Source organism: Poecilia reticulata, chromosome 3, assembly GCF_904066995.2.
Source record: "Poecilia reticulata chromosome 3, P_reticulata-male-v2, whole genome shotgun sequence".
Classification (NCBI taxonomy): domain Eukaryota; kingdom Metazoa; phylum Chordata; class Actinopteri; order Cyprinodontiformes; family Poeciliidae; genus Poecilia; species Poecilia reticulata.
The window spans coordinates 10058124-10085402 of NC_088832.1; the positions used below are offsets into that span (position 1 = coordinate 10058124).

General features: G+C 37.3%; 2 protein-coding genes across 2 annotated transcripts; both read left to right on the top strand.

Moving 5' to 3' along the window:
• Positions 1-3087: 3087 nt before the first annotated feature.
• On the top strand, positions 3088-19510 carry cln6a (CLN6 transmembrane ER protein a). The gene is made up of 7 exons (XM_081605042.1): positions 3088-3285; positions 7142-7262; positions 7372-7470; positions 10186-10374; positions 12702-12757; positions 15195-15317; positions 18938-19510. The coding sequence occupies exons 1-7, from the start codon at positions 3245-3247 to the stop codon at positions 19206-19208; spliced, it is 900 nt and encodes a 299-aa protein (XP_081461168.1). The 5' UTR covers positions 3088-3244; the 3' UTR covers positions 19209-19510.
• Positions 19511-21007: 1497 nt separating this feature from the next.
• On the top strand, positions 21008-26999 carry calml4a (calmodulin-like 4a). The gene is made up of 5 exons (XM_081605043.1): positions 21008-21888; positions 21990-22020; positions 22200-22340; positions 23087-23275; positions 26193-26999. The coding sequence occupies exons 1-5, from the start codon at positions 21886-21888 to the stop codon at positions 26288-26290; spliced, it is 462 nt and encodes a 153-aa protein (XP_081461169.1). The 5' UTR covers positions 21008-21885; the 3' UTR covers positions 26291-26999.
• The last annotated feature ends 280 nt before the right edge of the window (positions 27000-27279 follow it).

Sequence of the window (27279 nt, forward strand, 5' to 3'; positions counted from 1 at the left end):
TTTAAGCATCAAAAATAATTGTTTACTTCCCATAAGTTGCAAACAGTTTCACCCCACCAGGCAAACTTTATAATGAGCAGAAATAAGTGATGCATATGGCATAGCTGAATGTGACCCTTAAGTCAAACATTATTTTTCATCAACTTGTGACAAGGCTAAATAATTGCACTGCATATTAAATTCCAAAGTGACTGTTCTCACCCATGACAAAGCCTTCATAATTAAATATACACATAGGCCTGAAAGCTCAATAACTTATCTTTAGATATGTTCTCATGCTGTAAGGTAGACATGTAAGAAGTATTAAAATATACTGAACATGAATTGCCTCTCTGCAGCTCGGTGACATCAATATTTCACAGGCTAAATACATTCTGGCGTTGGAAAGTAAATTTAATTTTTCAGCTGAACTATATTATTTATTCATAATAATTTATATCCATCCATTAAACTTGGATTAACCCAATGCCAATGTTTCAGAACCACAGCACTCCTATGACGCTCCGACTACCAGTTGCCAGGAGTGGATGGATTGAATCATTTTAGATTTCAAAGAGAGGCCATAACACAAGGACTGGATTTTTGGTTTTGAAATTGAGCAGATGGCAATTTATTTTTGAGACGTAGAGTCTGTATGGAGAGATTTACGACATTTGAAATACCTGCAAAATTATAAAGAGAATAAGTGTCAGGTATGAGATGTTTTTCTTTTTCCCTCAAGATTTTTTTATTATGCAAATCTGGACACTACTGCTTCATGTGCCACAATACGGCAGAGCCTGGTCACCCAAGAGAGAGCAGTCTGTGACCAGGATTGACTTTTTTCTGACTTTAGTTTGGAACTCAGCTCCACTAGCACTGACCTCAACAGAGCAGAACAACGCGCTCATTTCTGAAGCCAGTAGTTCCATGTTTTTGTACATTTCACGTAAAAAGAATCAGTAGCTGTTTCCTGCTTGATGTAAACAGGTTCTAATTTAGTCTGCTCTTTAAAAGATAAAACACTGCTAAACAAAAGATACAAAGAGGCTGGATTTCTTAAAATGTTAATGTTAATGTTATTAAAAAGTTGCATGGGAGCCAGATTTAATTTGGCGCCATGGTAACTTCTGTGTGAGCACAAGTCCTTCAACATGGTGACTTTGAGAATAACAGTTGATACTGAAAGCCTCACCGGACTGATTGAAAGCTGTAATTACAGGCTTGCGGATCACAATAAAAGCTTTATTCTAGTAGCGTAGCAACATCAGTGTTTCTTAGGATGTTAATTTCTTACATTAAAAGAAAGTGTTTTTAGGAGACCTAAAAAGGTAAATAAACTCGGATGAATGCAGAGGTGATGGTATACAATGTTCATGGGAGTCATTAATAATTTACCAACACCATTAGTGCTTTTCCTCAAACAAAATTAGATTGTTTTGATGCAGATTATCCATCTAAGGGTTGATTCCTCTGAAATGCAAATAGCTCCTCAGTGCCAATAAGTAATTTATATTTGCAGCTTACTTCATGTGATATCAGACGCCAGCCAAACCTTCTTAATTGGTATTCCAACTTCTAGTGGGATTAATGTTGCATTTCCAATTATTAACTATAAAAAAGTTTAAATGCGGAATAATGTCTCCCTCTAGACAAAGACATATCTTTGCCTTTGTTTCAGTTTAGGTGAAGGGTTGAGGCTACGGTGGAATCGATTCTATTAATATTTGGTCCAATTAAAATGAACATAACTTTAAGTAGAAATCTTTTCAAATCTTTCAAATTTCACTCAATAACAGCAACCCTGAAATAATAATGATAAAAAACACTTTAAATTAAATGGCACCTTTTGCCATTACCCACCCACACACATACATATCTTATCTGCTAATTGGAGAATAAACTGCAGGTCTATTAAAACAACATGTTTATCTGCTACCAAAATCACAAAACAGCCCACGTTAGATTTCTACCAGTTAAAATGAAGCAAACATTGTGTACACCTTACCTTAACGGTAAGGGCTAAATATTATACTCAAAGGAAGAAAAAAAACCATCAAATAGAAAAAAACGGTCTTTTGAAACTCTCAAAAACTGCTGTTTTTTTTTAAGTAAATTGTGACATTTTTGAAAGGTTCAAGGGTAAAAGCCTTCACTATGACTTCACACAATATAAAATAACATTTTACTTCACAAACAATGATTTTGAGATTGTTAAATCCAAGTCCAAATTCAGGGTTTATGACAATGATGCTGTAATAATACAATTTATTGATGTTAAAGAAAAGCACTTTAAACCCCAATCTTTCTCTGCTTGTTTAGCTGCTCAAAAGCAGCCGTGTGTTTTCTCCTGCCAAGAATATCTTAGTTCATGTGAGACCTTGAAGGAAAACACAGCCTCCAGCAAGTGAATAACTGAATGTTGTTACATTCTCTCTTATAGAGTTGCCACATGGTCACACTCACTGTTTATAGAGACAACGCTCCTCAATGCAGTTCTCTCAAGCTCTCTTCCTGGCCTTGGAAAATTTGCGGCAGGTTTCTTCAACTCTCTTTGTCCAGCTGAGAATAAAAAAAAGAACACAATTGCCAAATAAAATAAAATAAATAAAATAAATAAATAAATAAAAAAATTATCCTCCTCTAATATGCTTCTGTTCACCATCTTCTTCCTGCAAAACTAGTTTTTATTTTTGTTTCCTTAGTGGAGACAAGAATTTACAGTTAAAGCCAAAATTATTAATTCTTGAGAAATCTCTCAAAAGATAATTAAAAATATATACAAAAGAAGTAATTATAATAATATGTTTCTGCTTTTATTTAGATTTTAACAAAAAAAAAAATATTGAGAATTTCATGTCTAGTGGAATATTTTTCTTAAATCCTCCCTTTTTTTGAAAGCTGAGCTTTTTTGGAGGGCTCCATACTATTAGAAGTGGGAGCCAGACGAGTTCTGTTATTGGTATTACTTTATCTATTAATTATTTGTTCAATACATTTTTGCAATTTACATGAAGCTTTTTTGTTTTGCCTGCTCATTGGCTAACGCTGCTTTCATCATTTTATTTTGCCGCTTCTGTCGTGTTCTACATTCTGATTGGAGAATTGCCGTAGCTAATGGGCGGAGCCAAGAGGAAAACAAGGAAGTGAAAGCTCGGCCATCAGAGTTTCAATGAATTTAAGTCCCGTTAAGCTCTTGCCGTTTGGACATCGGTTTGTTTTATAATTCAGTACATAAAGAGGGGCAGAACAGACGGAACTGGCAATGGAGAATGTACGAAAGCGTCGAGGCAGCGACCCACACAGGTTTGGACCGCATGTGGTGTTGTGGTTTGCTTTATCGAAATTTCCTGACTTTTGAGACACATACATCTGTATTACGTAGTTCAACTGAAAGTCCATGGTGTTGTGTTGAGTTGTGTTACCCCATTAAGACTTTTCCACACCGGTGCGTTGTGCAGTCGCGCGACCCTGGGTTCTGAATCATTTAAAAACTGCACCAAAGGGACAAAAAATATTGCTCATTTACTCCGTGTTTTATGACATGGTACAGTCAAATACACCTCGGAAACTAGAATGTCCATGTGCAAATACTTCTAAAATGATCCAGTTGATTTTTTTATTGCCTTCAAATGCTTTGTCACCCTCATTCAAAAACCTCACAAACAGCATCACGAATCAAGGGGCTTTACTGTTATTTTGGTTTTATTAACCGACCAAGCTTAACCTTTGACCTCCAGTCTGCTAGAACCGTTGTTAAGCTACAAAGCAATACATTTGAAGCACTGTATAAAAAAGTGAGTTTCTGAAATCCGACATGGATTTAAAAAAAAAAACCCAAAATGCCCACATTCAGTTGCAGCTTCAGCATGAAAAACAAGACAATTTATACATCCACTTATCGACTCAAATGTCAACTCTAGAAAAAGGGATCTAACTTATATCTAAATGTACAGAATACAGTTTGGTACAAATTCAGATAAACTCAATCAATGTTATTTAAATGTAGTCCAAATCCATTTGCATACAAACATACATCTTTAAAATGCTAGCTAGCATAGAGCTGACTGAAATGTTTATATAATTTCCACATTGAATAAATCCAATGCAAGATTTAAGTAAAATAATTACTTAAACTGTAATTATTTTTTGTAAACATTTGTGATTTTGACAAATAAAAATATCATTGTGGAGTTATTTTCTTATCAGTAATGCAGTATATAAGCTGTAATTAAATGCAGCCTGGAGTTGGTAGCAGCCATGAAACTTGTCAGGGAAATTCCTCAAAGCAGAAGCAGCGCTACACAAGTGAAGCAGTTAAAGCGAGGTGTTCAAAGTACTGCCAGAGGCCAATTCAGGCCCTGTGAAGGGTTTTGTTCAACCACCCTGACCACAAGTTTAGAATCCAGTGATCTTTATTCAAAACCGGCTTGAGTGACGAAACTTTTGTGGCCTTCAACTCTTTGATTTTGACTGTCATGGCAGCAAGTTTAGGCACCAATAAGATAAAGTTTGAAATCTTCTTTGTGGTGAGGTTACATAGTTTCATTAAGTTTGTGTTTCTCATTAATCGGCACCTATTTACAGAAATGCTATTTGTGATCTAGTGCCCTTTGTTCTGTTGAACTAAAAATATAGCAGTGTTTGAGCTCATGTCTCACAAGTGTAATGACAATTAATCCAAGATGTGAGAAACATGTTTGTTTTCAGCTCTATAAATGCAGATAAGTGGTTTGTTTTCGTGGAAACTCACAGTTTCAACCCTGCGTACAGAAACAACAGATAATAGGAAATAGGAAATGTAATTTATTTAGTCACACTGTTCATTTTTTATTTTTGAAAACGGTAAAATCACATTTGTATGTATAGTGGTTCTCTATGTGAGCAGGTTCAGCTCAAACTCACCTGAACTCTATTCAGCTGATTTTAAAAAATGGATCCCATCCTTTCCTTTTCAACAATTTTCTATATATTCCTCAGAGGGAACCAAACTGGAATCTTGCTGACGGGTCAAGTGATCACCACCTGCTGGAAATAAATTTAGCAGATTCTCTTCAATATCCCATTGCACAGACTATGAACACTGAAGCAGCTGTTGGGTTAAACCAGTGATCAGTCAGCAGCCCTCTTTCACGCTGTCAGACATAACCAACAACACACAGATGAAATATCTGAGTTGTCAAGTGCACAGACGGAGCGTTTACTCACAGAGAAGCTCAACATCTTCAGAGTCTGTCCACATTTCCCATCATAACACAGAGTACAGGTGTGAACTTATTGAGGACAGATTCAGATTTGATTTTTTAGGCGTAATTCAAAATGATCAAGGGTGCAGACATCACACACACGCACGCACACACGCACGCACGCACACACACACACACACACACACACACACACACACTTTAAATCGAGATGTATTTTAGATCTCAGTGATCTGACAGGATTCTGTGAGCAAAGTGCGCCATCACCAGAATTTCATTATTGCCATCTGCGTTTCTATGGCGGATCAGAAAGCGGCGTTGCTGCTGCCTAAGTGAATATATGGTGCAGTTTTTAAATGTCTGACTTTTTTATTTATTTTTAAAGCGTTAACCAGATCAAGCTATCTATATGTGAAAAGTATTTTTAATCTTTGGCAGCAACAGTAAAATGTTTTTGGATAGCTGGATGTTTTTATAGCACCATGAGGGCATTTTGGCCCATTTTTCTTTGCAGAATTGATTAAAATCAGACATCTTGGAGGCTTTTCCAATATGGATAACCTGCTTATGGTTGTGTGATAGCATCAGATTTGAGTCTGAACATAAAGCTGTTCTAGGTGTTGATACGTTTGTTTCTTTTCTGTTCTGGATCTTTTTGTTTTAGATTGGGGGTCTATTTGCTGCTTGTTGAGATGTTTCATCTTAGTTCATGTTCAGACAAATTCTACTCATATATTGTGTTTTGAAAAGTCATGTTGGTAATTAGGTGACATTTCATTCGTATTTCCAAAAATAAAAAAGGAGTTCAATCAGAGTAAATTTGAGATGTAACAAGGGAGGCAATTAGGCCTGTCACAATAACAAATTTCCTGGATGATAAGTTGTCCCAGAAGTTGTTGTAATAAATGATTTTTTTTCTAGACCCTTTTCAAGTAGTATAATTATGATGGAATAGTAACACGAGAACACATTCTCAAAGATCAATAAACTTTAAATTCTAATGAACATTTAACACTGGAACTGGAAGACATTTTAAGTATCCAAAATAAATAAACAAAAAAAAATAAAAATAAAATGAATTATGAAGTCAAAAATGATGTTGTTGAGACCAAGACAGAAGACTTTTGTCTCCCAGTTTTTAATAGAGAAAAGAGAAAAGCATTAAATCATGAAAATGGTAAATTATTTTAATAAACTAATTTATTGCTCATTACCACAGGCCTTGAGGCAGTTACTTTTTTCATGGGACTGGAAGGATTATGTGTCATTTTTCCCTTTTTAATAATAAAATCATTATTTAAAGGAGGTTTTTTAATTAATGTGACAAATTTTATTTAAATAGTGTGACAGAAATAGAAGAAATAGTATTTCATGGCACTGTATCGGTAATCTCGTTCAGTTTTGTTGGTGTTGACAAGCAGGCTATGATTCTTTTCCATTGCTTTAGTCCTTGGCAGACAGGATTGATTGGCCAGTAGTGCATTTGTCTGTACTCACCCATTTTGGCACGGCTCTGCATTTGGATGGACAGAAACCTAAGGCTTTTTTTTCTCCCACGGCTCCTCAGGAAATTGCACAGCTGTTCACAATAAACATGGCAAATTGCATCAGTCAGCAAATCCACAGCTGAAGTAGCACTGTTGTACTTAAAGCCTGCAGGAACAGAACTGATGGAGTGATTGATATGAGGTCATTAATTAAAACTTTATGATTAAACGCGTATGTTTGTTGTACATTTTTTGTGTTTATGAAGTTATGCTCCTCCAGTCTTCATGCTACTGCTTGAAGACCCTACATAAAACCAGAGAGCAGTAAAAACCCATCAGGGCAGCCCCTTAATCTGAATTATTGCAGTAGTACATGCAGCAGTATAATGTAATCCAGAATGTCATCGGAATGTGAAATTTCCGGGGTTATTATTAGAATGACTTACTGTTATTGCAAATGTGTTTTCACAGTACTGCTGGTGTTTGCAAAGAAAATGCCCCAAAGAAGGAAAGGCGACCTTTTCACTTTGACCTTTGGCTCTGTCTGACTCTACAGAACTGGGTTCTTGACTTTGGAAGACCCATCGCAATGGTATGTAGATGCTTTAACTCCTACTTTGTAATTGACATGGTTGGACAGATGCATCCAAAGTTTAGGGATGAATAAAAAGCTAATTGTTTCCACATGTTTTGTACGCCAGATTGTCCTTCCTCTGGAGTGGTTTCCTCTCAACAAGCCAAGTGTTGGAGATTATTTCCACATGATCTACAATGTCGTTGCACCGTTCCTGCTGCTCAAGGTACGTCTTAGCCATATGGCTCTTTGATTATAATAAATCAGCTTTTGCAGGTTTGATTTAACATTCACAAATACATTTTAATCTGTCTCCAGAGTGGATTCGGAATAATCTCTGTCTATGTTCTGCAGCTTTACAAATTAAAGCTTAACTGTGATAATTTGTTGTTTTTTTGTTTTATCAATGCATGACAATTATCTTAAGCAAAGACTGATCTTTGCATGCTTGCAACTTACAAAAAAATTTCCAAAATACTTCTTTTTTTAATCAATAATTTTTATTACACAGGGTATCTGCCCACCCTTAAAAAGCCTTTAAATTTATATATCTAAAATTATATTAGATACTACACATTTCATGTAGTTTTCTTTTTTCTTGTGCGATTTTACTGAAACTTTGAGTCGCTTGCAGACATCTTCATTGCATTCTGAGACTCCAGGTGGTTGGGGCTACTGCTAACTAGCTGCTAATATACCGTTGCTAACTAGCTAGCTAGCTTTTTTTTATGTCCATCAAAGGTTAAGTGTAAATGTATTGCCAGTTGACTGGATAATGTTAATTTTAGCCATTGGCTCACTTCTGTTGCCAATGAATGGCACTTCTGTTGCCATCCATCCATCCATCAGCTGGATGGATGGATGTTAGTTTTAGTTGGACACTAACATGGACAGCTTGTCCATGCAGTGTTGCTCATTAGGTAAGAGGTAGAGTGCACCCTAGACAGGTTGCGAGTTGATCATAGGGCAATACAAACACGCACAGGACAACTTTGCACACACTTGCCTCTATGGGCAATCTAGAAAGACCAAAAAAAAAAAAAAGATTCATAAGTTTATAGGACTGTGGGAGTATACAGTCCTATATATTCCCACACAGGGTTCTCTATGGAACACTGTGTGGGTTCCAGAGAGAACCCACACATGCACTGGGAAAACATGTAAAATCCATGCAAAAGGACCCTAGGCTGTGATTTAACCTTCCTGCTGCAAAGCAACAACTGCTACCGATTCCTCCATCATCCCTGAAAAACAAACAATAACCTCTAAATCAACGTAATGCCTCGACGAGAACAACAACTGAATGTTTTTATTAGTAAGTTATGTAGAAATACAGGGCTACAATCAATAGCAATAAAAAAAAAGAAAAAAAAAGAGAAACATGTTCAGTTTATCTCTGCTGGTGGTATGCGACCTGTTTTGAGACTCACTTAAGGTGAGACCAGAAATGTGTGCACTTTTTCTGTCTGGATTTGCTGCTTCTCTGGTTTATCTTTGCTCTGCAGGCGCAGCAGAGGACTGCATTGCCAGCTCTGCTGAGATGAGATAGTTTCCAGCCCTAACTTTATGTTTGCTTTGCCTTCTTCTTCTTTTTTTTTTTCATCAAATATGTGAGTTTAGTAAATAACTGTCTGCATGGATATTTTTGTGAGATACTGAGATTAAAATAAGTACATTTTAACATGGAGATAAACACTAAAGTGAAGTATGTTTTCCCTCTAAAATGAAGTGTGGAGATGTCCTGAACTCTTAACATGCAGTTTAGTTTTGTTGATGCACCTGATGGCAGAGACTTCAGATCAGTATGTTTTACGTTTATCAGTTGTTTAGGAAATGACTAAAAGTAATAATTGGTGAAAACTTAGACTATTTTTTAGATGAGTTAATGACAATTTGAGAATTGAAGCTGGAAGTATATTAGAGAATTTAATTGCCATCAACAATGTTATTAAAGCGTCAAGGCTGTTGCTTAGCCTGGTTCTGTTTGTTGTTGCCAGGTACATCGCCCTCTATTGGAAGAGGCGCTACGCCATATCCAGTACTGCATAATAGAGTAACTGACTTAAATTTAACCTAAAATGCAATAAACTAAACATCAAATATCCATATGGCCCTTACTTACTGTAGAGAGATTAAATGAAACCAAAATGGATAAATCTATAAAGTCTTTTTCATCCTAACCTGACTTTACACATAGTGACTGTCTTCTGTTCTTTTATATGGAATACAACAACATAATTTTTTTTGTTAATATTATAAAAATATCAAAGATGAGAGCCCTCTGGGTGACTGGACTTGATTATCTGCCTCAAAGAGCTGTAAACATCCTCCCCATGTTTGCTTTTCTCTGTGTTTCAGAAGAAAAATCACTGCTGCTAATTAGGAGATTGTTTTTGCATTGCGGTTATTCTGCACGCCCTGACACTTGGAACAGAGTTAAAAAAGAAAAAAGTGACTTATGAAGGCAGATGGAGTTTTAATTACTCAGTATCATAAACAAAGAACAGGAGAACAAAGAGAATAGAATAGAAAACAATGAAGAGTACCTGCAACCAAGCTCGCATTTGACTTGCTTTTACTGTTGGGCTGGAGGTTTCCTTGAGAGACGGCGTTATTAAAATAAAAGCAACCTCCTCGCTATGTATTATTCATTACATTTACGGCAGATGCTTGCTTGAAACAAAGGAAGAACCAGATGGCTGATAGTAAGAACAAAAGCCAGTGGAGCTTAGCAGGAAAAAAAGGAGTACTGGCTGCCTTCAGTAGAAAAGTCAAGGGGAAAAAGCATCACATTACCATAAAGTTGTCTGAAAGGAACCCACAGAAGCACTACCGTCCACATCGGACCTCCAAAAGAACTTTAAAAAAAATTTTTTTTATTTTTTTTATTTATGACACAGCCGGTATTAAATAGAGACGTGGGTGGTTCTGCTCCCTGCAGCTGATGGAGCGCGCTCCCAGGCCCGTTCCCCACACAGCCGTCCACCTCTGCATCATCACGTTTGTCATGGGGGCCAGCATCCACCTGGTGGGAGACTCCATCAACCACCGGCTCATCCTGAGCGGCTACCAGCTGCACCTGTCAGTCAGAGAAAACCCAATCATCAAAGACCTCAAACCGGCTTCACTGGTAAGGCGCCCGCGAGCTCCGTCACATTCACACCGGCATTGAAATTTATTGCGATGATTTATGAGTTTTTACCCATCAGGTGTGGGCATTCGCGCTGGTGACTGCGCCTCGTATAAAACTGGAAAGTGACTCTGGTTTTCCTCCCGGCTTAACGTTATTGTTTTCCCAAAGATTGCTTGCGCCCCTTCTGCGACTTTATTATAAAACAAGCTTGTTCGTCTCAGTCCTCCAACACGCTGCGCATCTGGAGATCAATTATGATTCACGCAGGTTTGTGCCGCAGAAGGGAAGAGCTTGTTTCCCCTCAGCCCGCCACAGCCGTCTGACGGCAGGAGATGATGAGTTTGATGTGCAATTACTCCTCTCGATCAGAGTCTGTGACCTGTGAGTTAATTCAGGACTCCCGTTTGGGTCTGTTTTCTGAACGTTGGGCTTCAGAACATCGCTGTTGCTCTGACAACAATCAGAAATGAAAGTTGGCACTGAAGCGCGCACTCCCATGGGCTCACTAACAAGCTGCTTGATTGATAATAACGCCTCCTACTTGGTAGGTTTTTCAATCTCATTGGCGATAGATTCTTGGAAATAACACAAGGCAGCGCCAGGAGCCATAATTTTGTTGAACCATGTCTCCTTGGGTTTATAACGGCTCAGGAGAAAGAAAATTTTTAACTTGGTGGAGAAAATCTAGGTTGAAATGAAATGAAAGAGCTTCAGAGCAGGTAAAACACGGAGACAAAAATGATTTGGATCATTTTTAAATCAGATAAAAATGATTTCAGTCATCAGTGTTCTGCTGGCAAAATAAAAATAAAACCTCAAACTATTTTCTTCTGACTCATTACAGTCACTCCTGGATTTTATGATTGTCTTTGTGATTTTTATGTGGTCAGATTCAGATTTTTCTTGGTGCTACTTTTGCAATGCGACTGCAATGCGCCATATGAATCATGTACTTGACATCAGGTGAGGCGGAGGCATCATAGTAGAAGATGGGAGTTACCAGTCACTTCAACCTAATGTTTATCTAACAGTTTTTGCTGAAAATAATAAACACACAATTAATTAGCATAAAAAATGCAGGGGTACGTTAATTTTGCGTGAATTTCCAAAATCGTGAAATTACGGAAAAACTGAAGAAACTTCCATGAATAAACTTTTTGATAAATAAAAAAAGCTTCAGTTTCTGTCGAGACTCTGTGGCAATAATATCGACTCTGGTCAGACAAACCTGACCGGTGCTTCACTTAGTGTTGGTACGGCAGGACCGGTGCTTCACTTAGTGTTGGTACGGCAGACTGCATGAAACTAAATGTTTAGTAGTCTTAAAATCTTAAGTTAAATGGAGGAAATCCAGGTATATGTGGAAACTTTTACAACTTTTAATGGTTTTTGTTTGTTTCACTAGTCACTTAGCAATCTGCTTGTAAATCATTAATGCCCTCATTTTCACCAAATATGCTGTCACTGAGTGTACAGCAGCACATCATTACTGAATAGCAAGAGTGCGTCAAAGCACTGGAACATTTATAATTGCATGCTTTTAGGAATTACTGCTAGTTATGTCAGCAGGAACTATAGATAAAATGGCTGTTCGGCCACCCAAAGGTTAGGGGGGATAAATAGTAAGAGGATATTTTTGTACACAGCTGGTTGCGAACAACAGAAACCAGCTTGACTCTACATGAAATCGTGACCCCTTCCTCTTTTTTTCCCCTCTTTTACAAGTAAATATCAGATTGCTGAATATTTTTATTTACTTAGGTTGAATTTCTTTGATGATCTTAAACATCTAAGTGTCACTAAAAAGCTGGATGATTAAGAAAACCAAATCAGAGGCAAATTCTAAAAAAAAACCTGCAGCAATATGTGTATTTTATACACATATTATTTGCCTAAAGGCAAATAATATGTTTGTTTGTTCTCCATTAAGAGCTGTAAAAGTTTCCAGATATACTTGGATCACCTCTATTTAAATTAAAACGATTAAACATTAGTTTCATGCAGTCCACCGTACCCACGGGTTTAGTTTGTGAAAAATCACAACATGAAGGGCCAACTGCGAGTCGTGATGTCCTCCTAATTAATCCCCTGTGCTGTGTCTGAAAGTGTGTGCATCTGTTATCTTTCTCCACACTTTTGTTTGTGTTCACATGTTTCTGCTCCCATTTTGTGTACCGTCTCTAATGTGTTTCTGAAATAAAGCATTCGGCATCAGTAGGGGGCAGTGTTGCATAAAGCTGAAGCACACAGTTGGCTGAAAGTACTCGTGGGTTTTTGGAATTGGTTCCTGTCTCTGATCCAATGTTTTTGTCCTTTCTTTACAGATCGATTCATTTGAGCTGCTGTATTTTTACGACGAGCACCTGGGACACTTAATGTGGTACGTGTTTGGGATGATTACATACATGATTTATAGACGCAATGAAATGGCGCAGGATGAGTTTGAAAGCAGCAAATCATGATTTATTTGACCCATTACTGATCTAAAATAAACCAAATTTATTCAAGATCATAAATTTGGTTTATAAACAAGCAAGAGTTCAAATTCTGAGAATGTTTTAAAAAATGTTGCTGTCTTTTAGCTAATGATCAACCATATCGCAGAAGCTATTGTGATTTGCCACCATTACTTATATATTAGGTTATTTCCAAAGGCTCTTGGCCGAGCTCAAAGTAGGCAGTGGCATTTACATTTGCCCTAGTTCTGAGGAGAAATTAAAGGGAGGAATTTATTATCAAAGGCATTTTTTATGCCTCATCAAAATTCAGTCATAATCTCTGCTGGTGTGTCCAGTTCTCTGTGTGTGTGAAATTCAGTAAAAAAAAAAAAAGTGCCAGTCTACAAAGTCCACTGATGTTAGGAGTGACCAACACAGTTTTTGTCAAATAAGTGGAAAAAAAACCTTAAAATAAGTTGAATTTCTTTTTATAGTTGAAGCAGAATCTGAAACTTACAACTTAACAGTGATCCAAACTTACATCTGAGCCTTGCTATCCAGTGAAATAAGATGTGATTTATGTTTGATGTGCTTTTCCTACGTGTTGTGTCATGTTATCTGTGAAAAGCGCTATATACATAAAGGTTTACCTACTTTTTACTTACAAGGACCGCTGCTGTAAAAGCTTAACTCAACCCCCTTGTTGAAGCATGGGGGTACAGTTTCCTTATCAGCTCAGATTTTGAAAGGATTTAATATGAAATAACCAAAAACATGAATAAAAGGAGAAGTAAAAGTAACTCAATAAGGTCATAGGACGTAGTAAAGTACTAAATTCCAGCCCATTGATCGGGATGTTACACCCACTATGCTGCACATTATTCAAAACATCGCAGGACCTTATGTTCCCACTGCTGCTGTGGGCTTGTGTGGTTACCTAGCTACGGGGGTGATGGGATTCTGGCCTCAGGACAGGGGGTCAGGGGACTGGCCTGTGCTCTTCTTCCCTTCCCCATATCTGTTTAGCCTCGGGGATCCATCACACAATTAAGATTCCATCCCCAGGTTCGCTTTTCAGAGCAAAACCGCCTCGGCACATGCAGGCCACCAGCTTCTTTCACATGGTACACCTGGAACGCAGAGGCAGGACACATAAAAAAATGTAAAATGAATGTTAAAAAGCAAGCCTTTTGCCCTTGTGGATAATAATCCTTTTATTTCATTTCCAACGTGGTATCTAAATGCAGACTGACTCAGCCTTCACCCACTTTGCTAATTACAAACCAGGCTGTCATTGCCGAAAACGCCGAGTGGCATGTAAATTCACTTTTTTATATAATGAATGAATTAGCAAGACTCTAATGACACTGTGAATATCTCCTCAAGCTGACCTTTAGTAGTTCAGTAATTACCTGACATTGGGTCACACTTTTCAAAGATGGGAACAAAAAGGAAGAAAAACTCTGAGAACTATCATCTTAAATTTTTTAGAAGTCCTTCTCCTTGGCCTTTACATGTTATTCACGCGAGGATCTATTAGGACTGAATATATCAACTATGAGCCTAAGAGAAGTTATTGGAAAACATATATGAAAAAAAGCCTTTGGCTGCCTTCCAATAAGTGAACCAAGGTGTGTGAATATAATATCATTTTTATTATGTTTGAATAGATGGGAGTCGGTTTGGCAGGTTTGTAGCTGTTGTAAGAGCTGCATAATTTCCTCTCAGCAGGACAGATGTCCGACCTTGATGTTTCAGAGAGCAGTGATCAGTGTGAATATATGTTCCACCTGTGCTTATATTATTAAGAGTAGTTGGCATGATTTAATTCCCAGAGTTGCAAAAGTAGTAATTTAGAAACTTTCATTCAAGACAAAAAACTAGTGTATTTCTGTTTATTTTTAATGTGATATCAGTTTATGAAGATTGGGCAGGTTCTGCTGATGCAGTCATTTGTTTTTAAGCTTGCTGGGTTTATTTTCAGCAATTAAAGTCGTGTAGCTCCGCTTCTCCCTGCCGTTTAATTTACAGCTCAGGAATGTTGCTGCTGATTGAGTTTAGACATTACTCGTGTAGATGTTTCTTTGGGGTAAAGCATTTAAAAGTTTTGCTCAATGCTGATAAAAAATGTAATAAAATAATTTAATTTAACGAAGGGAGATATTCATCTTCAGTCAGTCTAGTTTTGGTAAATGTGTTTTCTTTTTGCACTAATTGTGTTGTAGCCTTGACAGATTAGTGTAGTGGTTTGATGGGTTCATTTGGTGAATTTATGTGAATAAAATAACATTAATACTACCAACCAGATCACCCCTTTCTAAAACGAATCTGAAAAGATAAAGATGAACAAATATATTTTGTTCCGCTTCTTTTTTTCAGGTATATTCCATTCTTCATCATTGTGCTGATCTACTTCAGGGCCTGCTTCTCAGACTCTGACCATCAGGAGAAAATGCCTCTCTCTGGTTGGCTGTTACTGGGACCCAGCTCTCTCTACTATTGGTCAGTCTTTTTTAAATCATTTTAAATGTAGAAACTTAATCTACAATATTGCATGAATTAAAAACAGATTGTTTTTACATTGATTCATTAGCCACATGAACTATAAGTGCGCGAGAAATTAAATGTGTGTCATCAGTTCAACTTAAAATGAGACTCATATTGGGTTGATTCATCACAGGCAGACTGACATATTTCAAGCTTTTCATTACGTTAATTATGATCATTATGGTTTAGAGCTAATGATAAACCATAGGACCAATGAAAAAGTTAAACCGGAAATGTCTGAAAAGTCTGGCCTGGTGCTGTATGGTGTATAGTTACATGTTGTGCTGCATCAGCAGACTGTGGCATGGAGCAGACCAGTCTGTGGTTCTGCTGAGGTGTTCAGGAATCCCAGGTAGCTTCTTTGTTGCAACCTACGGCTCATCAACATTAAGTCTCCTGTCCTTCATTTTCCCCTCGACAATTCCCCATAGGTTCTCTCAGGTTAAGGTCAGGCCAGTTTGCTGGCTAGTCAGTCACATTGTCATTAAAGCAGGTACTAAAGCTTAAGCCCGAGTCGGCAGGTATCAAGTCTGGCTTAAAAATAAAATCAGCCTCTCTGTGAGACGACTCAGCAGTAGGAAGCTTGAAATGTTCTAAAGTTTTCTGAAAAATGGCACTGCTGACAAAAGACTTGATAAAACTCTGTGGCACACATGACCCCCCCCCAAGGCAAAACTGACATTGGAAACCTCACACTGGACTTCAAGCAACTTGGATTCTGTGCTCTGTCAGAATCTCTTCCTGCAGACTCTGGAGGCTTGATTTCCAAATGAAATATGAATTTTGCTTTGATCTGACAAGTGAACTCTGGACCTCTGAGCAACCAGGCAATTCTTTTTCTCCTTGGACAATAAAATGTTTCTGGTCCAGGGGTGTCATAACACAAGAAATATGACACTAGCAACCCATTACTTAGATATAGTTCTGTCTAGTGGCTCCTAAAGCTGCAGTACGTGACTTTTGAATCTTCCCAAAACTCCTGAATGGGCTTTGCTTGGGCGCATATTCTCGCTTTTTTTCCTTCCACACAACTTTCAATTAATATGTCTGGACAGTATCTTTAGCTAAGACTTTTTTCTTACTCTCCTCCTGATGGGCAATAGCATAACCTTAACCTAAGATTTCTGTATTCATTTTTTTTTCTATTGAGGTTATGTAATAGTTTCATTTTTAGAGAGACTGAATTTTACATTTTTATTTATCTTTAAGCCGTACTCTTTAAAAGGACAGAAAAACGCTTGAAATGTGTTACTCTGTGGAAGGTATATATATATATATAAATAATATGTGTGTTAAATCAAAATATTTCAATACATGACTTTTTCTATAATATTTTAATGGAATGAGCTGGTACCTCGGTTAGACTTTTAATTAAATGAAGTTTATCTTAGACCGTCTCATTAAAGAACCTGCAAGAAAGGCCACACTTAAACACACTTCAGACATACTTGAAAGAGCATACTTCCCCAGGAAGACGCACACTCACAAAGGGAAATGCTGTTGTTGATGTTGGAAATGATGCCTTGTGTGTGCTTGATGCTGATGAAAATCATCTTGAAGCAAAAAGAAGACAATTATAGCAGATTTCATCACAACGGGGCAAAAGGTTGTATAAGGAGATTTAAAATGTTGCATAAAAAGCACCAACATTACCCTCATCTCACTATTTCTCTTCATCACAGAGTCCAGTTATAATATCTGTTTGTTTTTTTTGTTCTATTGTGAAAAGAAGCCAAATAACAAGCAGCATTAATAAAATTAGAAATAGGTCCACTGTTTCTACATTTTTTTTAAGGCCTCCTACTGCAGTGACATGCATAGCAAAACAGTGCAAACACCAACACAGAGTATCAAAGAATTATGGCTGCAAACAAGCACATGCAGTATATGCATGTGAATATTTACGCACCGTAAAGCCATTTGATGTTTTCGGAATAATTCGGGACAGTCGTGTGAAGCAGAAATGGGCTAACAGCCCCTCGGCTTTTACATCTGGTGCTCCTCGCTCTCTTTAACGTATTTCTTCTCTTGCCAAGAGTCATGACTGCATGTTATGACGTTGCGACAGAGAAACATACATCTGCCAAAGTCGCCGTGACGAACATGTTTATAGTTCCTGTCACAGTGGCTCACGTCGGGTCCACAAAATGATGACACTCGGAGACACTGCTGCCAAACTGGACTCGGTGAATGTGACTTTTCAGGATAGACAAGTGGCGTGTTTGTAGAGACCAACAAGCTGACAAAACGATGGTGGGGCTCTGCAGCTTAGATAGAACAATGTGCACTTTGCTGATGTGAGTAAAACTATTTCTTATCGTTTTGGAGGACTATCAGAACAACAACTTTTTATCAGGAAACTTTCAAACTACGGTATATTAATTAAAAACAGCCAACATGCCCAGGTCTTGCTGTCGAAGCCAGTTCATCCTCAAAGTAGATTGCAAGATATTAAAAGGAGTGTCCAAAAACACTGCAGAGGTTTAAGTTTTGTGGGAGGTGTGCAAGGATGAGACCTTTGCTGTCGATGGGAAAACACACAGGCAAGACTAAAGTTTGCCAGGGAGGAGTGAGATGACCTGGACTACTGGAACTGCACTGACTTTACCATTAATTATGCTTTGCATAGTAATTCTCCTTTTTATGCAGAGAAAGGTTCTTCTGGAGTAGGGGATGACTTGTCCATTATGAGTGATGGAAGAGATGATTTTAACTTTCTCCTTCTCTATTTGCACTTTGCTACTGGTCTAACAAATGAAAAATAAGAAAATAAAAATGAGATTAAGTAAATAATACAAAATGAAGTTGTAATGATTTGAAAATAGTCATAATGAGAATACAGTAATATTATGAGTTTATTCTCATACAACTTTATTGTTGTATTATTTACTTAATCTCATTTCATTTTAAACTTTTATTCTGGTAATTATTTTTTTCTTTTAAGTTTGGTCCTAATACTCTGTGATACTCATCAGCTCCTCTCGGTTGTTAAACCCCCCCCACCCCCCCAAAAAAAACAAAACAAAAAAAAAAACAACTGTTTTCCTCAGCTAGGAAAAAACATTTTATATTTTTTAAAAGTTTTTAGGGTAAAATCTTTTTTTTTTTTGTCTAGTGTCCAATTTTTGTCCACTATGATGCCATTTGCTTAGAAAGTCCTTATAAATGATTCCTCATTGCCATGCAGCTATAGGTTGCTTCATTACCACGATCCAAGCTATAACCACATCTTTGATTAATCTTTAATGAAAATCCTGTTGTGTTGATTTTTTTTTTAAACCTTTGTTTAATTTGGGTAAACGTAATCTAAAGCACATATTTGCGATAAACAGAAAGCAGAAAATATCCACTGTTTTTCTAATAATGCGCAGCCTTACAGTGGATCCAATTTAAACGTCCTCTTTCTTGAGTGGATGTTCACCAAATCTGTTTTGGTTTATTGATAATTTTACCTGTAATTATTAGCTGCTGCACAGCCTATGGAGAAACAACTTAGATTTAACTTATTAAATGTAGCCATTTGATAGCCTGAAACAGAAATAACTCCTGCTGTTTTTCTCTTTTTCGTCCCAAAGGTACTTGGCCACCGAGGCTCAGATAACTGGACTGTTCCTCCTTGCTTTCCTCGCCATGTTCACAGTGAGGATTTTCCAGCAGCGTAAAGGCCTTACCCTAGACGGCAACGGCTCCTTTCTTTTTTATAGCTTCAGCGTTACTGTGCTGCTCGTGTCCCTGTGGGTGGCCTATCTGTGGGACGACCCGGAGCTACGCAACAAGTACCCCGGACTGTTTTATGTCCCAGAGCCCTGGTCCTACTACACCTTACACATAAGGGGGAACCACTGAATCGAACGTTCAAAGTCTAAATATAGGAGCGACCAGTGTTTTTATGATTTGACCGATTATTTCTGAAGCACAGGTGAAAGTTACTCCCAGACAGTATTCAGGTAATCCCCAAAAACCTGCTGTGCACTGACTTTCTTGTGGTATTTTTAGGATGTGAGAAACAAATACTTGTGTAAAGAAAATGTTCTTATTTTTTTTAAAGATGTTTGCATTTTTAAATGTTTTTTGAGGACTGTTGTCTATTAAAGTTAAAGAGTACTTACCCACTAAAGAAAAAGGGGGATGTTCCCGTTCCTCGTTAATCTGTGTTGCTCATTATCCCAGTTGGTCTCATCCGGACCTGAAGCCTACTGTATGTTTTAATGTGCTACTGACATTTTTTTGATGATGCGTACCATCATGAGAACAATACATCGACTCGTATTTTCAAGCAAATGTATGCAGCTGCTAAATCTTGCACATGTTGAAATGTTGCAGAACAACAGTCGCATTAACCAGAGTGTGAGACAAAGTCTCACCTCAAAGGATCTTATTATTCTCTTACTAAACCCGTCGATATAAATCTTTCAGCGTCTCAGAGGAAACACGGCTGCTTCTCTGTGGCTTACAAATGGGAAACAAAAGTGATTCCTGACACATTTAAGGAAAATAATATGCATGCTTTGTATTGTTCTTGCTGCAAAACATAAAAATAAGGGTCAAAGAGGCTCTTTCCTCCACACCATCTGTTTTAGGTCAAACATTTACAACGCGTTAACACAGAGGGGAGTCGCCGTGCTTGGCGTTTGACTGGGAAGCCGCGTACATTAACGTGGCGCTCTTATATCCTCCGCTGCTCTGTTTTCACTCAATGCACCAGATGTCGGCGGAAGGGTTTTTGTCACATTCAACATCTGCATGTTTCTCAGAGACGTTGCACTGCAGAATGCGGCATATCTTGGTATTCTTGAAATGAGACGGACCTAACTTGAAAGTAACTTTTCAGCAAGATATAGAAGCCCTTTTAAGTCAATAAGTCGGAAGATTAGAAAGATACTTTTGACCACCTTTAGGAGGATTAGTAGAATAGACGCTTTGCGATCTGCTTTGGAGTGATGTTTTTCTTTGAATTTGTCTGAACAATCTCCAGGTTTTTGTCTTTTTTTCCCCACATTTTCCATGTGCCACAGGGACCTTGTTGCTTCTATTAAATTTGGTGCCTCTTCAGCACATTTATAGCATATTTAGTTGCTCTTTCCATCAGGGCTAGCTAGAGATGACAGACTCGTATCGCTTAAGCACCAAAATCTTCTAAGCTGATTTTAGAATCTTGGATTGGATTGAACGGCTGGATGTCTGACGACTTCACACGACTTGGAGGAAAACATTTGTTCTCCTGGCAAACTGGTGCCTAAGTTGACGGAAACTCATAATCCCCTGACGTATTGAAAAAATGATCAGTTAAATAGGGCTGCTTCTGATAATATTGTATTTTCAGCGTGTGCAAAAAGACATTTAAAATCGCATCATCTTGCTAAATGTTTACGACCCCAAAATATTACTTTTTGTTTATAGAAAATTTCTAATTACTTCTTTAAAAATGTGATACACAATACTTAGAGTTGGAATATTACTTCTCTCACTTTTTGTCATTTATGTAAACCAGACTATGTCAGCTTCCATGTAACTTTTTCCTCACTGCAAATACACAAAATCTCATATTTTCGGTCTAATGTTTAGTGCAAATATCTTAGTATTCTTGAAATAAGACAGACCTAACTTGAAAGTAACTTTTCAGCAAGATATAGAAGCATTTTCAGAAGTCAATAAGTTCTTAATATTGATGGAAAAAGTACTTGTTCCATCAGCAGATATATTCACTTAAAACGTGGGAAAAATGTCTTGTAAGTGAAATAATCTGCCAATGGAACAAGTACTTTTTCCATCAATATTAAACACTTGGTGACGTTAAAAAAAGCTTCTGTGTCTTTCTGAAAAGATACTTGTAAGTTGGTTTTGTCTTATTTCAGGAGTACTAAGATATTTGCCCTAAAAAATAGTTGGTGAGACATTGTTTTTTGCAGCAAGCTAATATTACAGCTAAACAACAATAGAAGAAAAAGAGGCATCTATTTTTATTTTTTATTTTTTTGGCTTTAAACAAAGCCCCCTTACTCCTTCATTTTGCAATTTTGGCATGTTTTAAGCTTCGGCTAGGAGACGGGAAGTGTTTCTCATCAGTGCATTCTGTCACTAATCCCACTCTGTTGGCCTAGTTTCTCTTCATTCCACCTGCTGCACGGCTGCAGGGGTTTGGAGCCTATAGCAAGCAGCAGGGTGCACAAACCGCTGGGATAATAGTTGGAGACGAACAAGCCTTCAGCTTCTCATCTGGGGCTATGAGTAATTTACCTTGATTTGAATGGGCCTTAAGCATATAAGCCTTTGTTTTCCCCTCATAGTCATCCTTTCATGTTGAAGTATTTGGTGATTCTGTGCTGCCGACTTCTTCTTTATGTGGGAGTGGTAAGGAAAGGGCCAGTGCGGCATGTTGGATCTGGTATCAGCGTTTCCACAGCAACGCGTATTAAATTGCACTACAGTCCATCGCAGCTGGACTTTAGACAGGTGGAGGCACAGGTGACGTTGGTAACGGAGCACACTCTTCTTCCAGGAAGGAAGCGCAGCAGCTTTAGAAATGGTAAGAGAAAGAAAGTATCTCCCTAAAGCCTTCTTGTATATTTTAATATGAATCAGTCTATTTTATATGACAATTAACACTAAGCTCTTGTTGCTCTGCAGGCTAAATTCTTCACACCAGCTCAAATTAGCGGTAAGAGCTGTTTGTGTTTTGTTTTCCTTAGCACTTCCTTATACAATCATTTAACAGTTTCTTGATACTTAAGGATCACATTTCGCCATTAGCTAAATATCTACTCAAATCAATCTCGACCAGCTTCTTTGCTTTATTTAGAAACACATAGTAACATTTGTACTGTTTTCTCTTTGCAGAGTTCAAAGAATGCTTCGCCTTGTACGACAAAAAGCAGAAGAGTAAAATCGAGTCCAAAGACCTGATAACAGTTATGCGCTGCCTGGGAACAAGCCCCACGCTTGGTGAAATAGAAAGGCATCTTCAAGTCCACAAAATCGGTACGTACACTGAGAATAAAGATCGAAATGTAATGTTTAACAGTTAACCCTTTAGGTGCTCCACTCAGGACAGTCGCTTTGGTTGAACGTGAAAAACTAACCTTCTCTCAAACGTTCTTATTCACATTTTGCTTCCTATTACTCACGCTTTCTCAGAATATACAAAGGTTGTCGTTATCAGTTCTCCAGGGTTTCATTAGTTGTTTTTTACATGTAATTTTAAGTCCTGAACCAGACTGTTTCAGTAAGTTATTGAAATTAGACACCTTAAGGCACTTTGCTTCCAGCAGCCGGAGCCTAAAGATTTTGCTGAATCTGTGAAAAATAACAGATACCCCAATTTGACAATCAGAAAACAGAATTTTATAACCAACAATGAGGCACTAGCTGGAAGCTTGACATTTCTCAGGCTATGCTTTGATTCTTTCTTTCTTTTTTTTTAAAAATCCATAACTATATAGCTTTCAGGTAATGTGCTTCTGTTTCAGAAGGTGCTTTTAAGGCGGAGCCTTCGTAGTGTCTTGGTTAATTTTTCTTATTCTTTTGACACATTTAAAAAGACTTGTGCAAATCCTGAGATATGGATCAAAACCACATGAAACTGATGCAAGAATGTTTGGCTCCTAGGAGCTACAGGTGGTTTAAAAATATGCCGAAATAAGAAAAATTTACAGACAGGCATGCACGTCGCTTTGTAACACTCATGTTTTGACTGCATGTAGTGAATAAATATAATGTCTGTTTAGGAAAGACAGGCGAGGTAGACTTCTCTACCTTCCTGATCATGATGCACAGGCAGATGCAGCAGGAAGACCCGAAGAATGAAATCCTGGAGGCCTTTAGGATGACGGACAAGCAGAAGAAAGGACAGATCCAGGCAGCCGAGCTGCGGGCCAAGCTGACCACCTTAGGAGAGAAACTCACAAACAAAGAAGGTAAATTGTTCTGGAAAACTGACTCATGTTGAGTTAATTTGGCCAAAATCCTTTGATTAGCAACAATAATATGCTGATTTCACACATCACTATAGTACTCTAGCTGTATGTTGCAATAAAACTGACTGCATTTAAGGTAATGGGGAGGTAAATTTAACAATATTGTTTTAAGTGGTTGGCATTTCTGAACATGTTGTTCATCTAAGAGTGAAAAGCACAGATCTCTTTAAAACTGTTGTATCCTGCCAGAGATGCCAGAGTCAAAGGACTGATAAAATGGTGTGTGCTCTTACATTTTCTTACATTACTTTAGATAAGACAAAAAATATCAGTAGTAAAAGTATTAACTTTTGCCCAGACTCCCTCTTTTATCTAAACTGACAATTCACCAAATTTCTGGATGCATTTGTTGTATCTTCATCATGTTTTGTAATGAAGAAAAAAAAACAAAAAAGCGATCAGAATGAGTTTGGCTTTTGACTTCAGCTCTGTGACTCCCAGACAACTCACAAGCTGTTTGCCTCCATTCAAGTCTGGAAATGTTTTTTCCCCATCTGCCCAAACAACCTCAGTGTCTAAAAAAAGGAATTTTTTCTATCAACAAATTATCTTTTTAACTGCACTTCCATCACAATTTGAAGGGCTGCCCTCACCATGCCATCTTGGTGTTTCCTGATGGATACGCCATCTGTACAGAAGGCACCAACAAAAGTACTTTTATCATATTATAACAGCAACAAAAATAACTAAAACTGAAAATGCTAATTTTACACGTTGGTTCCTGATTATGTTGAATCTTGAATTTGTGCTGCCGCGCAGCTCGCGTCTGCAGGAGGTTAGAAAAAGAGCAGTTTATTGTAGCAGTTATATTGAGAAATGTTCAACACCGATATATTCCTGCAGACCCTCAAAGGGTACGAGAAATCTGTGGTGCTTAAATAAAAAAAGCACGTTTTGTGAATTTTTATGTTTTTTATATATTGTCTTTAACACTAAGAACTTTTTTGCGTGAACTTTTACACCTGAATTTCCCCACATTTGGCAAAATAGACATTTATTAATTGTTCTTTATTGTCCTTTGCAGGAGAGTAAAGGATGTTTTTATTCTGTTCTACCTTAGTTGGTATGGACATGGATGTGTTTATTGTCATTGCTAAACATAAATTAACAACAATATTAATTCAAACCTTTTCATCAGTCCATTTCGTTGGAAGACCGGTCTGTCACCGGTACATCTGCAGGCTCTGATTCCAAGTATCTTCTTCTTCATTACAGAGCGTTGGCGCATTGAGGGAAATTGAAAGTTCCACTAAATAAATTCCTAATCAGATTCACCCAGTTTAAATATTCCTGGGATCTTGTAAAACGTGCCTGATGTGTTCCTTTGCTGACTATTAGACAAGATAATATTGAGCAATTTTCACACAACATAAAACAGCTTAGAGTTACGCTCAGGAAAGCCAAACCCGTCCTTTGAGCAGCTCTCAAGATCACATTAAAAGGACATTTGCAGGATGCCACTTTGTCAGCTTTCATTACCACAAATCCAGCTGGTTAAAAGCAAAAAGGTTGTTTATTTTTGTTACTTTGCCTTTAGTACTAATTAAAGAAGCCTGTTCAATTTGTTTCCATAAAAGTGCCTTTTACTATTCCACTATTCACACCCTAAGTAACATTATTCTTGTACTTAAAATAAAAATGTGTAATGCATTCCTAAAACTGCCGAGCCGTTATTTAAATATTTTCCTAAATCTTTTTACAGACACTAGAATATCTCTTGTGTCGTTTCTGATGGCAACAACTATGAATCCCAAGCTGCGAGGTTTGATGGGACGACACACAGAGGGGATGCTAATGTCTGGGTAAATCTCCAGAGGTGTTTGGAGCCTTTCAAAGCCCTCTTATTCAAACAGTTGCTGGCTTCATGTAGCTCTAAGCACTGTCAGTGGGTGGGTGTCACTGGGTGGGTGCCATGCACATTAAGCAGCTCATAGTTAAAAAGCCTGACTCAGTCTCAGTGGGAAAACAACCATCAAGTTAGTGGATCTCTGAACTGCTGAATATTAATGCGACTCCACTAAAAGAGCAGACAACAGAGCTTTGGACTTTGACAAAAAAAATAAAAAAGAAACGACAGAGACAGAACCGGGTTCCTGTACTGCTATAATGCAGCTGTTTAAGGATTCTGGACATATTTGCAGAGGTTGCAAGGCTTTATAAAAAGCCAGATTGGAAAGACGTCTTTTTTTTTTTTTTGCATCTCTGTGTGTGGCATGCTTAATTACTCCTTGGTCTCTTTTGATCATCCTGGTGCAGATTATCTCCTGGAACATTATACATGCAAAAATAACATTCATTTATCTTGTGTAATATTCAGATTAAACACTTTACACAAATAACCTACAAAATGTACAATTTAATCCCAGTTTCTAAGGGACAGAACACAGTAAGCTACTAGTCAGATTCATTTCTGGCACTCAGCAGTAAATCTAATACTTATCCTACTGCTGTATTCAAAATACAAACCCAGATTTGTGCACAGAGCATGTAAAAGGCAGTGGGTTCATTTTTGTAAAAAAAAAAAAAAAAAAACATCATGAGAATTTCTACATTACTGCGTCTTTATTATTGGTTCGTTTTTGCAAAAGCAATTATTTTATGAGACTTGAAGTTTATATGAGCAGAACTAGAGAAATAATTGAAAATTTCAGAAAATACATTCCTATTTTTTTCTGTCTGTTTTAACATGGATTCAAACTTCAACTTTGCTGGCAACATAATGAACCGTAAAACAAACAAAACAAACAAAAAAAAACCTAAAAAGCCTTAAATGACTGAAATACTTGGCGTAGTTTTAAAAGCTTTCTCGGTCTAAAATCATATTAAAATCTGTTGTTTCTTTTCTCTTTTCTTTCAGTGGACGACCTCTTCAAAGAAGCAAACATCAAGTCAAACGGCGTCATTAACTATGAAGCGTTTACTCAAATGGTGACACTGCCACCAGTCGATTATTGACGATTTCAGGTAAAAAAAAATAAAAGTCAATCGTCAAATGAAAGTTGTTTAAATTGAACTGGAGACACAACAATCTTGATTTTTTTTCAACTTTGTGGAAATAAAACTCTTCGGTGCTTCAGACGGAGGCCCTTGATCAAATCAAAAGATATTATTTACCTTAACACTTGAGTACTTTCTTCAGGAATTAGCACTGCATGCAGTAGTATACATAATGATATTATCATGCTAATCTAAATTAACATGCTTACATTTTGTTTTTAAATCTGCATTTTAAAAAAACTAACTTTTAACGTTCCTTTGGGGTTGGACATTTGTAAACGTATCATTAGGTTTGTAATTTGAAAATAACTAAATTTTTCTTAATATGCTTTCAACACATTTGTGTTCATAACTTGTATTTATTTAGCTAAACTCGGACTGTGCAGAAAAATATGTAATAAAACAACATTAATACATAAAGACAAGTTCTCAGAATGTGCTCATTTGTAGATTCACTCAACAGATTTGTTTCAGATCAGAAAAAAGGGATTAATAACACTGTACAAGTAGTATAGATTTGAAAAAAAAAGATCTACTTTTATTTTAAAATTGATCAAAATCCCTTTTATATTTGGAGTTACATCAGTCAAACTATTCTTCTACATGTCCATCTTCTTGTTACTTGTATTTAGTGCCAGCATTCACAAATAAATGCACTTTTTGGTGGTATTAGTGTTTTTCTTCATATATAGATTTCTAATGCACCTATGTGAAATAAATACAAATGAAAATAGGAATAGTGTTTAAAAATATTATTTTTAAACACTTAACTGAAAAGCTTTTGCTCATCATGGCAGCTCAGACGTAGCTCTCTCTCTCTCTCTCTCTCTCTCTCTCTCTTTCTGTCTCTCTTTCTCTCTCCTATGTGGACATAACACACGCATACTTTGTTCAGATAGCCGTTATTTTGAAACATCTGTCCTTGGTCCTCGTCTTTGTACTTTGAT

Bases quoted from the DNA above. Each gene is read 5' to 3' on its own strand.
- cln6a (XM_081605042.1), top strand. From the start codon at position 3,245: ATGGAGAATGTACGAAAGCGTCGAGGCAGCGACCCACACAG. The intron at 7,263-7,371 runs GTATGTAGATGC...TTTGTACGCCAG, and splicing joins TTGGAAGACCCATCGCAATG to ATTGTCCTTCCTCTGGAGTG. The intron at 12,758-15,194 runs GTACGTGTTTGG...TCTTTTTTTCAG, and splicing joins CACCTGGGACACTTAATGTG to GTATATTCCATTCTTCATCA.
- calml4a (XM_081605043.1), top strand. The intron at 22,021-22,199 runs GTAAGAGCTGTT...TTCTCTTTGCAG, and splicing joins CACACCAGCTCAAATTAGCG to AGTTCAAAGAATGCTTCGCC. The intron at 22,341-23,086 runs GTACGTACACTG...ATGTCTGTTTAG, and splicing joins TCTTCAAGTCCACAAAATCG to GAAAGACAGGCGAGGTAGAC.